We start from the raw sequence: 13,316 nt of genomic DNA on the forward strand, positions 1-13,316 counted from the left end.
CCATCTTCATTTATTGCAACTGGAGAAGATTGATTTGGGTTTTATAGAAGATGGAGTTGGGTTTTTTGCTTTTAATTTTCTTTGTGGGTTTTGTTTTTCTTTTTTTTTTTTTTTTGGTGGTGGTAAACAGTAAAGAGAGTAGAAAGGGCCTTATTGTGCTCTACAAAACTTTGAATCAAGTTCAAGCTTTTGTCAGCCTGAATTAAATTATTTTTTGGATTTGAATAGGGAGATTGGGATCTCCCTCACTCCAGATGTATAGCTACAGTGGATTTGTGCTACTGACTTCCTCAACTTTCCTCCTCTCCAGCTCCCCATCCTTCTCTTTTTCTGCCACCTCCTACCCTCTGACACCTTTAAATAACTGACTGTTCTTTATTTTCAACTTACTAGTTGATGGGCAGCCTACTCACTCCTCAGCATTTCAGCTTGGATGTTTTGTAGGCATCTCAAACTAAGCAGAGCCAAAATTACAATTCTCGGTGTCCATTCCTCTCCCCGCAACCCCACCCCTCATTCTTCCCTTTCTTGGTAGGCATCACTGTATTAGTGTAATGTTGTCGCACTGCTACAGAGAAATACAAGATATACAAGAGGTTTAATTGGCTTACAGTTTCACAAGCTGTACAGGAAGCATGATGCTGGCATTTGCTTGGCTGCTAGGCAGACCTCAGGAAACTTACAATTATGGCAGAAGGCGAAGGGGGAGCAGGCACATCACATGGCAAAAGCAAGAGCAAGAGATCGAGGTGGGAGGTGCCACACACTTTTAAATAACCAGATCGTGGAGTGCTCACTCAGTATCATGAGCACAGCACCAAAGAGGTGGTGCTAAACCATTCATGAGAAATCCACCCCCATGATCCAGTCACTTCCCACCAGGCCCCACCTCCAAACTGGGGATTACAATTCAACATGAGATTTGGTGGGGACACAGATCCAAACCATATCAATCACCAGGATGAAAGCTCCCTTAGAAGCATCAGCCACACCAGGTTCTTGCTTTCCTAAAGCCTTTGTGTGGTTTCACACTGTGTTTAGGATGACTCGATGCCTTCCCATGGCCTGCACTGCCCTGCACGGTGCAGCGTCTGCTTGCCTCTCCAGCCTCATCTTCCGCAGCTCCAGCCTTTGCCTACTGCTTGCTACCAGCCCTGCTTTTCCACTTAGTCTGTCAGTTTTCTTCCAGCTCAGGGCTTTTGCGCTTGCTATTCCTTCTGCCTGAGAGGCTTTGCCTGAGTTTTATGAAGGCTGGCTCCTCCCTTCTCATCCTGCAACTCCAAGTTCAGATGCCATAGTCCTAGAAATGCCTTTCCTGATGATCCTGTAGGAAGTGTTGCCTCCTTACCTCAGCCCTAGTGCGTCCATAGATAAATCTTGCCTCCATAATACTTCTAGCTTGCTATAATTCAACATGGATATTTGACCAGTTTGTCCCTGTCACTGGTATTGTATTAACAGACTTGTGCAACTGGATCCCTGCTGCATTTTCAGCATCCAGTCTTGCACCAGCACACAGTAGACTTTTTTATTTTTTTAAATTTTGAGATGGAGTCTCGCTCTGTCACCCAGGCTGGAGTGCAGTGGTGCGATCTCGGCTCACTGCAACCTCCGCCTCCTGGGTTCAAGCAATTCTCCTGCCTCAGCCTCCCGAGTAGCTGGGACTACAGGCGCATGCCACCATGCCCAGCTAATTTTTGTATTTTTAGTACAGATGGGGTTTCACCGTGTTGGCCAGGAAGGTCTCAATCTCTTGACCTTGTGATCTGCCCGCCTCGGCCTCCCAAAGTGCTGGGATTACAGGCATGAGCCACCACGCCCGGCCTAACATTTTAATAAGTAGTAATTGAATCCAAGAATGAACACTGGGAAGCTTAGAGCTGAAAGTGACTTCAGTGGACATATCTACAGTTGTTTCTGGAGCACTAGGGATTGTAGCACATTTAAATCATTAATTCAACACCATTGTTGTGCTCCTACTCAGTCTTTAGACCCTGGGCTACCATGGCATACAAAACAGAAGTCTCTGCCTTCAGAGGCCTTACACTCTTGAGTTGAAAGTTCTAGCAGTGGGGAGGAGGGCGTGGACACAGTGGGGTTTCTGCTGTTCTGGCAACCTTTATTCTTTTATTTGGTCAGTGGCGTGGATAACTCTGAAGGTTGGCTGACTTTTTTGCTTTCTCGCTTTGCTTCTGTCCCATCCCGGAGTGCTGGAAGCACACCTGTGGCTCCCCTTGCTCCCATCTTCTCTTAAGTGTGCACCACAAGTCCTGATTTGATAGTCAAACTCATCTATAAAGCAGTTGAGCATTCTCCCTCCATCCAGGCTCCAGCATGCCTTTGATACAATGGATGCTCACCTGTTGCCTGTTCTGTCTGGCTTCTAGCCCTCCCAGCCCCTTAACGCCTACTCCAGCCCCTTTATTCAACTGCATTCTCCTTTGCTAACTCAATGTGGCATATGCTCAAACTTCAGAATATTCCACCGTAATTTTTTGAAAGCTAGTTTAGTTTATTCCTCAACGGCCTAAAATAACACTTGTCACATAAGACATTCTTTGTGGCATTTCTTTGGGGTGAGTTCAAACCATAGTGTGTGTGTGTGCGCGCATGCATGCATACACACACATATGTACACACATGTGCTCTCTTTCCCCCAAATAAATATTACATATATTCTTCTGGTTTTCCTGTATTTGTACATTTCAATACTTAGCAGAGTATTAGGACCCAGTGGAAGTTTAATTTTGCTCTGCTTTGCCATCCAAATAGCAAAGGGCAATATGGAACCTACAAATTGCAAAATTTTGGAAGGTTATTCTAACATTACATTTGAATTGCTTAATTTAATTTTCACTTTGAATCAGTTGCTAAGCAACTGGGAAGGCAGGGCAAAATCAGCAAGGCTAATTTGATTCTGTTACTAGTATGTTAGCATCTCTTATATTTACACAGACAGTTGGTTGTAAATACACTTAATGCAATGCAATGCTCTGTTTTACCCAAGGAAAATAGTTGGTGTGGAAGTTAGAGCAAGGCTTTGGTTGGATGGATGTTATTTAAATACACCCTCTCACCTTAGGGGAATGTAAAGTTATCCGAAGTTTAGAGCTTGTGATGTAGCTCCTTTGTTAGGCGAGGTGCTTGACTTGGTGGTACCGTGAAGAGTTGTAAAATACTTTCCACTGTCTGTTATCCTTTGGCATCATGAATCCACCCTGATTGTCCCCCACATCTTCCTAAATCAGTTTTTTTGGGAATGCATACCATTTAGTGTCATCATATGAAGCATGTTGGAGAGAAAAGGATAGGTCATTTTACTCTCTGTAACTTACTATTGGTGAAAACTGACATTGTTAACCCCGTTTGGTCCATAAAGTAAGTCATGTGTCAAATGTTAATGCCAGTGACTTAAATATTTTGAATATTTAAAAAAGTCATGTGGTCATTAAGGACACCATTCTTGCCCAACCCAGATTCCTGAATTAGAGGAAAGTAGAAGTTAATGAATAAGATTAAGATTAAACAATAAGACTGGGTGAAGTGGCTCAAAATGTAATCCCAGCACTTTGGGAGGTCAAGGTCAGTGGATCACTTGAGGTCAGGAGTTCGAGACCACCCTGGCCAACATGGTGAAACCCTGTCTCTACTAAAAATACAGAAATTAGCTGGGCATGATGGCAGGCACCTGTAATTCTGGCCACCTTGGGAGGCTAAGGCAGAAGAATTACTTGAACCTGGGAGGCGGAGGTTACAGTGAGCAGAGATCGTACCACTGCACTCCAGTCTGGGTGACAGAGCGAGACTCCATCTCAAGAAAAAAAAAAAAAAGATTAAGCTATAATGCAGTATTCTGTTATTTATTATAGTTTTATATTATCATTAACACCTTGAAACACATAGATGCTTTGGAGTAATGTTCAGTCCTGTGTCAAAGATGGGATATTTAATGTAAACTATTGTCTCCTGGTTGCGTATGGTTATCCATGGAGTGAACAGATAATTCATATATACTAATATTAAGCTGGTAGGAAAACTGCATCTCTGGAAATAATGTCATTAAATTGCCACTAATATAGCGAATGACCATGACCTGTACCTTTCCTAAGAGGTGGGGAGAGTAGGCTGGTCTTTTAAACTGGTCTCCTGCTGTATCTTTTGTTCTGCAAAGTCCTAGAGAGTATCTTTCATATGCAGTAAAAATTACTTTCAGTAGATGGATTAGATTCTTGATAAAGATAGCTATCATGGTCCCATATTTGCCTTATAACTGCCTGTGACTAGGTAGAAATATTTAGTGATGAAGGAGATTACAGAAACAGGATAAGTACCTATTACTTCTACAATTAAGTATTCTTATTTTTTTTTCTGAACAATTTCAGGTATTTGTGTGTGCAGTACATAGTAATAGTTAATTATTGATCCTGACTAGAAGAAAGAGTGGTCTGAAGTAGAGGAAAGACCTAGTGTTTATATGCTTGACAGCAAATCCATTGTTCTTACTTTGAGATACTTACTAGACTAGGACAATAACTAGATATTTACCTGTTCAAGGTACTTTAAGGGAATTGGTTTTAATGAATAGGTAAGAATAAGTGTACGGTTAATAATTTCCTTAAATGCTTGTTCAGACCTAGTCTCAGGGTGTCATTTTTCTGAATATGAGTATCCACTCCAAGTTCGTTAATTTTACTCTACAGATACTTACTGTTTGAAAACTCAGTGTGTCAAAATGTAAACTTTTCATGGGGAGTGTCAATTTTAAATATTGGTTTCCTAGCGTAGTTACGGTTTGTTGATGACATATCCCTGTCAGAAAAATCTGGTGAAGCCCAAATCCTAGCTACTTGAGAAGCTGAGGCAGGAGGATGGCTTGAGCCCAGGAGTTCCAGGCTACAGTGTGCTATGATTGTCTGTGAATAGCCATTGCACTCCAGCCTGGGCAACATAGCAAGTCCCCATCTCTTAAAAAAAATTGGTGGCTATACCCTACACTTTGTGTGTGTGTGTGTGTGTGTGTGTGTATGTGTGTGTTTTTAAAAGTTACAAACACGTATTATTGTAGTAATATATTGTAGGCATTATAAAACAAGTGGAAAGTAGAAGGAAATAACTCAGATTAAGATTAAACAATAATATATTCTGTTATTTATGATGGTTTCATATTATCATTAACGCCTTAAAACACAGATGCTTTAGGGTAATTTTCATCATTAAAAACAATATTTTAAGTGGTTCTATTTATGATTTTTAATGTCTGGCTTTTTCCAGATCTGATTAGATCATCATTCTTTTTACTTTACAAGAGCTCTAAGGGAAGGTTTGGTTCCGCCTTTTTTGGTTTGCTGGGTTGCATTACTATTGCCTTTGACGTTTTGATTTTTCTGCAGAAATCTTTTGAAGCCACTTGTCCATTCTGTGAATGTTGGTTATACCACATAAGACAATGTATAAAGTTGTATAAGCCGAGACATGCTAAATGGAAGCACATGACAGTGCACTGAGAGTGAGGGGACAAGGGCACAGACTATCTAAATGCCAGTGTATAGATTTTCTTTCTGTACCATAGAGGGTCATCTTGCACACAATACTCAAGAGACCACTGCCCTAGGAGAGCCCTCCAAATAAGCATCTTATTTATTTATTTATTTTTGAGACAGAATCTTGTTCTGCCGCCCAGGCTGGAGTGCAGTGGTGTGATCTTGGCTCACTGCAACCTCTGCTTCCCAGTTTCAAGCGATTCTTGTGCCTCAGCCACCAGAGTAGCTGGATTACAGGCATGTACCACCACACCTGGCTAATTTTTTTGTATTTTTTAGTAGAGACGGGGTTTCACCATGTTGACCAGGCTGGTCTTGAACTCCTGTCCTCAAGTGATCCATCTGCCTCAGCCTCCCAAAGTGCTAGGATTACAGGCATGAGCCACCACGCCGGGCCTGTAATATTTTTTTCTAAACTGAATAGTACTGAAGAGAGTTGGATTTGTATAAAAAAATGCTTGTATGCATTGTTGTATACAGCAAGGACTATTTGTCCTTGTATTTATTTGTTCATTGTAAAGGAAAGGAGATAACTGTGGGGTAGCATTAACAACATGGCAAAACCCCATCTCTACTAAAATATAAAAACTTAGCCAGGCTTGGTGGCACGTGCCTGTAGTCCCAGCTACTCAGTAGGCTGAAGCAGGAGAATCACTGGAACCTAGGAGGCGGAGGTTGAAGTGAGCCAAGGTCGTGCCACTGCACCCAGTCTGGGTGACAAAGGGAGACTCTGTCTTAAAAACAAAAACAAAAAAGCAAAACAAACAAACCAAAACACTGAATTTGGACAGCTCTGCCACCAACTAGTTCTGTAGAACAGACAAGTGACTCACTTTCTGTAAGCCTCGGTTTCCTCATCTGTACCCTCACACAGTGGTGGTGGCAATTAAATTTAAAAAGAGATTTGTCAGAGAGCTTTGTACCCTCATTTTATATCTATGTATGATGTAATTTTATGTAATTTTTTAAAGTGGAAAGCCTTTTTTTCTTAGGCTGAGTGTCTATACACCCTCAATAGCAATTTCTGTTTGTTTGCTTTACTTCTAGACTGCCTCTTTAAGCTATGTCCCATGAACCGCTACTCTGCCCAGAAGCAGTTCTGGAAAGCTGCTAAGCCTGGGGCCAACAGCACAACAGATGCAGTGCTGCTCAACAAACTACACGTACGTATTGCAATGGGGCTGTCAATGGGGCAGTAGTGAGTGGCTGCCTTGGTGGTGTCTGGGTGTAATGGTGGGAGACTGCTTATGCAACCCTCCAACTCTAGCTGCCGGCTTTCTTATGTTTTTTCATGAAGGGGTAGAAGGGAGCTGACCCTAGGGAGGGATAGATCCTAGTCATCTTGAGATATCTGGAGAGGTCTTTTCTCAGCCACTCTCTTTGCACGGGTAGCTTTGGATGGAGAAGTGGTTTTGAGCACAGGCACTGGAAGCAAACTGCCTGGAATGGAATCCTGGCTCCACCACTCAGTAACCGGTGCTCTAGGGCACGTTATGTGCTATTTTCCAATTCTGTTATGTTATCTGTAAAATGAAGATGGTAGTACCCACCTCAGGAGGTCATTGTGAGGATTACAGAAAATGAGACATAAAAGGCACATGAACAGTGCCTGGCACATAATAAATACTTAATAAGTTTTGGCCGTTAGCATTGCATCTATCCTGTTATCAGGCATTTTAAAGATGTGCTCATTCCATTGCTGATGTGCTGTGTGACCATAGGAAGTTTTTGAGCCTCTCTGATCCTGTTTCATCTTATGTAAAATAATGACTTGGTTCTTTTAGTGCCCTGCATTCCGAGGCTAATCAGGAAGTTCTCTGAGATGTTTAGAAGGAGACATGACATATAAGCCAGTGTACTAATATCGAAATTGTACCCCATTTCCTGTTCCCTGACCTACTTCATTTTCTCCCCGTCATGTAACATCATCTTTCTAATGTATTTTGGTTACTGGCTATCTCCCTCCCCTGGCATGTAAGCTTCGTGAGGGCCCAGGTCTGTGTCACTGTTACTTGTTGCAATAGCCTTTGTGTCTACAACAAGGTTGGGCACTTACCAGGCACTCAATCAAATATTTCACAGAATACACAGTGATCTTTCCTGGGGCTCAGTGATGACAGTTGAAGACCTAGAGCATCTGTGAGCCCTGAGCAGCTCAAGAGGTTCTGCCTCTCACCTTACTCCATTTTTGACTAGCATATGGCAAAGTCACAGCTAGCTGCATTTGGTAAGGTGAGGGTCACGTGAAGGGATTCCTACGTTCAGTGTGTGTTGTTTCAGACGGGGTGTGATGAAAAACCCAGGCTCCTCACCTCAGGGAGCTTACAGTCCAGCGTGAGGACACGTAAGCATGAGACACATGAGGTCATTCTCATTGAACCTAAAGTAAAATCCAGGCTGTCGTCATCTACAAGATGGTACATGCCTGGACCCTGCTGTCCCCACAGGGGCTTCTTAACTACATTCTGGCCATATGAGCTTTATTTTATTTTATTTTTTGAGCACCTCAGACTCTCCACTGTCACACGAGCTTTGTACCCTCAGTTTATCCTGTTGAGAACATTCTTTTCCTGGCTCTTCTTGAGCTAGGACCTTTGAGCCTTTGTGTCTCAGCTGAAGTGTCATCTTAGCAAAGTCTTCCCCTCTTATCTAAGAGATGTCTTGCTTGTTTTTCTCCATCATAGCACCCTGTTTATATCTTTCTCAGTACTGATCAGGGTCTGCAATTACATTTCGTAGCTTCATTAATTATCACCTGTTGCTTATTAGAATGACAGCTCTACCATGGCATTCTCTCTCTTGCTCACTGCTGTATCCCAGCTTCTGTAATAGTGTCTGGCACATAGTAGGTGCTCAGAAATATTTATCAAATAATAAATGAGCAGTGTGCTAGGCCCTAGAGATAGAACTATGACAGTCTTCACCCTGTGGGAGCTGGATATCAAAGAATAAAGAGGCAGTGATAAGCAGTATATTACAGGACAAACCACACAAAGCTGCGGGAGCACATAGGAAGGGTGCCAAATCTGTCTTTGCTGGATAAGAGGGTGTGATACAGTGGTCAGGGAGGGCTTCCTAATGGAAGAAGGAAGTGCTGAGTAAGCCTCAGTTGGAGGCACCCATGGGATTTAGAGAGTAGAAGAAGAAACAATGAACTCATAGACTTGGAGACTAGTGATTGCTTTGAAGACTTGTGGAAATGCATCATTATTTTAATAATGATGATTATATCAGACATCCTCAATTCCAACAAAACCACTGTACCTTCTTTAGAGCAAATATTATATGGCTTTATGAACATGGAATAAAATTCATAAATAATAGATACCAATTAAAAAATTATAAAGGAGAAATAAAAGGAAAGTAATAAATTATATAATAAATTGAATACTCTTCTTAAGTCAATGCTAAGGAATGACTACTCTAGAAGACATAAGGAAGTAAGTGCTTGCACCTCTTTGTATAAATCTCATGAGTGGGGAAGCTGTAGACTGTGACTGGTGCAGGTATATGGTATTGGCAACGTGAAAAGCATGTTATCTAGGATGTGGTTTTCCAAAAGGGCTTCAATCATAATCACAGAAGACATAATCTCAAGTGCCGTCATCCCAAATGTTGAAATCCCTAAAAATTGAATTCTAAAAGCCTAAATCCCTAAAGTGTAAAATCCCAAAAATCTCAGTCATAGGATAGCTGCATGTTAGGCCAGCTCTTATGGACTATCTCTGTTTAAATGCCCATAATCTATTACTGCAGTACACTTTTTCTTATGTCAGATTTTAAAAGGTTTTTTTCAGTATTTTAAATTGTCAGCATTATTATTATTATTTATTATTATTATTATTATTTTTAAGGCAGAGTCTCACTCTGTTGCCCAGGGTGGAGTGCAGTGGTGCAATCTCGGCTCACTGCAACCTCCACCTCCCAGGCTCCAGCGATTTTCCTGCCTTACCCTCCCGAGTAGATAGAATTACAGGCATGCACCACCACGCCTGGCTAATTTTTTTGTAGTTTTAGTAGAGACAGCGTTTCACCATATTGGCCAGGCTGGTCTCGAACTCCCGACTTCAAGTGATCCACTGCCTCAGCCTCCCAAAGTGGTGGGATTATAGGTGTGAGCAGCTGCACTCAGCCCTGTCAGCAATTATTTTTTTACAATTCACTATGCTATGTATTTCATCTTCGCATCATTTTCAATATTGGAGATTTAAATCATGTGGAGACTAATATTAGAGTTCTGATTGATTTTATGCATTCTTCTGCAAGTTTAACTTAATGAAAGTGCATTGTCACAACGTTGACATTGTGAATATGTAAAAACATGGGAACTTCCCCTGTAAATGAAGGGATGTACTTCCTCGATGAATGAAGAGATGTTTGTGTTTGTGAAAGATAAAACTACTTGAGCTCTCAGCGATTTGGGCAACTGCATATCCAGTGGTCACCCTCCATGGTTTTGATCGATCTCGTCAAAAGACTCAGGTTGCTGGTCATGGTATTTCAGATGACTGCAGTATGAGCTTGGTGCATACAATCACCAACCATAGTGATATGCGATTTTACATTTCCCTTTTTATCTATTTATTTATGGTTAATCTGCTTATACTCCCTGTGACCATTGTTAGTGTACTTGAGTGTTTATGCTTGCAAAAATATGTATGTTACTATTCCCCATTTTATTATATAAAATGGCCTGTGAAGTGTTCTGTTGTATTTTCACATGTTTCTCAAATCCCCTTTTAAAAATATCAGTCTCTTTTAAAGAATTTTAAAATTATTTTAATTTAAAAATTTTTAATTTTAACATTTTTGTATTTTGGGGATTTTGGTCTTTTTTGACCATTGGGGATTTTAACATTTGGGATTATGGTATTCTGGATTGTTGTGCCTTTTGGGATTATGATTATATCTTTTTCCAAAATAATCAGCAGCTCTCGATCATGTTATAAATAATGCAAACTACACTCTTTTCTTTCTTAAGTAGTACTTGTACTTTTGGAAAATTTATTAATAGTATTAATAAAACCATGGGAAGCTGTGATTTCTGTTGGTATGTAAAATGGAGTGAGGTGCTAGGTTCAGGTAATTACAGATACTCCCAGGCTGGAGTGCAGTGATGCCATCATGGCTCACTGCAGCCTTGACCACCTGAGCTCAAGTGATCCTCCTGCCTCGGCCTCCCAGAGTGCTAGAATTATAGGCGTGGACTACTGCGCCCAGCCGACAGATAGCTTTTTAACTTACGTGAATGTCCAGCTAGACATAGAATTGTATGGGATAAAGGATGGTTCATCCTTGCATAGGACTGTAACATGCATTCACTATACCCAGCACCCCTAGCTCCTGTCCACTGAACATCAGTAGCACCCTCTTCCAGTCATTGCACCAATCCATAATCTACCCAGAGTCTGTGCTGGGAACATGGGAATCTAGTTGAATAGGTGGGGAAGGTTGGTCAATCCTGCATGTATGTATATTTAGTGCATATGCCCATAGTGGGCTATCTTTGTGGAAGGTCTGTGTGTCTTTAGTTGTCCTGACTTTGCTTTTCTGGTATAAAGATCATTCTGTTCAGTGAGATCTTATTAATACATCTCCAACTCTTTCCTCTCCTACACTTTTTACCACAGGGGTTGTAAATTCAGATTCCTCTTGGCCATGCAGGAAACCAACAGGAATAAAGTGGGCTTGGTGGGTAGTGTTGCCAAGTGGAGGGTCCTGTGGGTGAGTCTGGAGGGGCAGCTCTACTTCACTACTGTCACTGCTTGGGAACGTGGGCTGAGAGCTGCTGCCACGTCTTCTGCTTTTTAAGAGAAGATAAAAATCCATGCTTTTATGTGTAATATCTCAATTTTGGAAAAGATGTTGGAAACTAACTCAATTAAGGCTTGAAATATACACTCAACACCAAGAGAAATGGCTCAGGCCGGATGTGGTTCTTCAGCCCTGTTTGCAACCTGTGCTCTATATGTTATGTTTCATCAGCAAGTCCTTTTGACATTCCTTCCTATGAATGAACTGTGAAGAAAACAGCATGGTTGAAAAAAGTTCAATCATAAGGTGATCAAAAATGGTCAACTCCTTATTAAAAAGAGAAAAACAGTGATCTCTCTCATGCTGTTTATGCTTTAAAAAAATAAAAAAGGAAGCCAGTTATTTTCCCTGATTTAAGATTACTGATGTAACTTTCAGGTCTTTTTTTTTTTTTTTTTGAGATGGAGTCTTGCTCTGTTGTCAGGCTGGAGTGTAGTGGCACGATCTTAGCTCACTGCAACCTTCACCTCCTGGGTTCAAGCGATTCTCCTACCTCAGCCTCCTGAGTAGCGCGCCACCTCGCCTGGCTAATTTTTTGTATTTTAGTAGAGATGAGGTTTCACCATTTTGGCCAGGATGGTCTCGATCTCCTGAACTCAAGATCCGCCTGCCTTGGTGTCCCAAAGTTCTGGGACTACAGGCATGAGCCACTGCACCCGGCCTCAGGTCTTGAATGTTGACTTTGTGCTTCACTTTCTGCAGTTCCTACTTTCCTGCTTAGCTGGAACTTTTCCCCCTGGTGTCTTAAAGTCATCTACATGTTTCATTCAATTTACGTTCCCACCAGCCAATAAGATGTTGTATTTTGGGCAGCCACTTTGCCGTTGGGACTGATGGCCAGTCTCCAGTGGGTTTTCATTTTTATTTTTGTCAACTACTATGCAGCACCCCAATCAGAGGTCAGATTATTTTAAATTAATGCCATTTAAGGAATTAGTTGTCTAGACCACTTGACTTCCTTTTGACTAGGATAAGCAACATAAACAGCACTTTGAAGGAGAATGACATCTAGTGGCTGGTTACTGCCTATGCTTTTTCCTTCTCTGGGAATAACTGGATTTTGACTCTCTTGGTCATGATGTCCTAAGGGTCTCTTGACAAAATGAGCTTCTTCCCATCTGCAAATCACATAATTTCTTCTAAAGGCCATTACTACTGTTCTCTGACAGCAGCGTAGCTGTTACCTTGAAACAAGCACCTACATTGTTTTGTTCTGAGAAATGATTACTTAAGTCACAGCTTTGACAAGCTAGGAAGAGCCAGAGGAGTGCCAGGTCCTTATTGTCTGGGTGCTACAATGCTTGTTTTTAGAAGCCTTGCTTCAATATCACATTACATGATTCAGAGCTTGTTGACTTTAACAAAATAACCTTTCCTCACTGTTTCAGTAACTTTTCTTTTGTCATTTGATAATAGTTTCTCTATCTCTGAAATAAAATAACAGGTGGCTATGAAGGGGCAGACCTTGATGTTGCTTAGGGAACATGGTGAATAATAGTGGTAGAAACCATATCATAGAGTGGTTTTTTTTTCCCCTTAGAAATTAAAACAGTCCGCAACCCATTATTCAAAGGAAAAGAGTAATAGATATTTAAATTATCAGGATTTTGAAATAATGAAAAGGTAACATGTTTAAGATGCCTTTCCTTTTTTTTTTTTTTTTTTTTTTTTTTTTTTTTTTTTTTTTTGAGACAGTCTCACCACTCTATCACCCAGTCACCCAGGCTGGTGTGCAGTGACATGTTCATGGCTCACTGCAGCCTCAACCTCCTGGGCTTAAGTGATCCTCCCACCTGTCTGCCTGGTAGCTGGGACTACAGGCACAGACCACCGTGCATGGCTAAGTTTTGTATTTTTTGAAGAGTCGGGGTTTTGCCACATTGCTCAGGCTGGTCTTGAACTCCTGAGCTGAGCTGAAGCAGTCCACCCGCCTTGGCCTCCCAAAATACCAGGATTACAGAC

The 13,316-nt window shown here is 41.4% G+C and overlaps 1 protein-coding gene across 1 annotated transcript in view; it reads left to right on the forward strand.

The window, feature by feature from the left end:
- LOC105477623 (inositol 1,4,5-trisphosphate receptor type 1) overlaps positions 1–13,316 on the forward strand; it is a 356,056-nt gene that overhangs the window by 127,856 nt on the left and 214,884 nt on the right. The window contains exon 5 of the mRNA XM_071092119.1: positions 6,588–6,703. Within this exon, the coding sequence (XP_070948220.1) occupies positions 6,588–6,703 (116 nt within the window). The remainder of the gene's footprint in view (positions 1–6,587; positions 6,704–13,316) is intronic.

This window comes from Macaca nemestrina, chromosome 2 (assembly GCF_043159975.1).
Source record: "Macaca nemestrina isolate mMacNem1 chromosome 2, mMacNem.hap1, whole genome shotgun sequence".
In the NCBI taxonomy this organism is placed as follows: domain Eukaryota; kingdom Metazoa; phylum Chordata; class Mammalia; order Primates; family Cercopithecidae; genus Macaca; species Macaca nemestrina.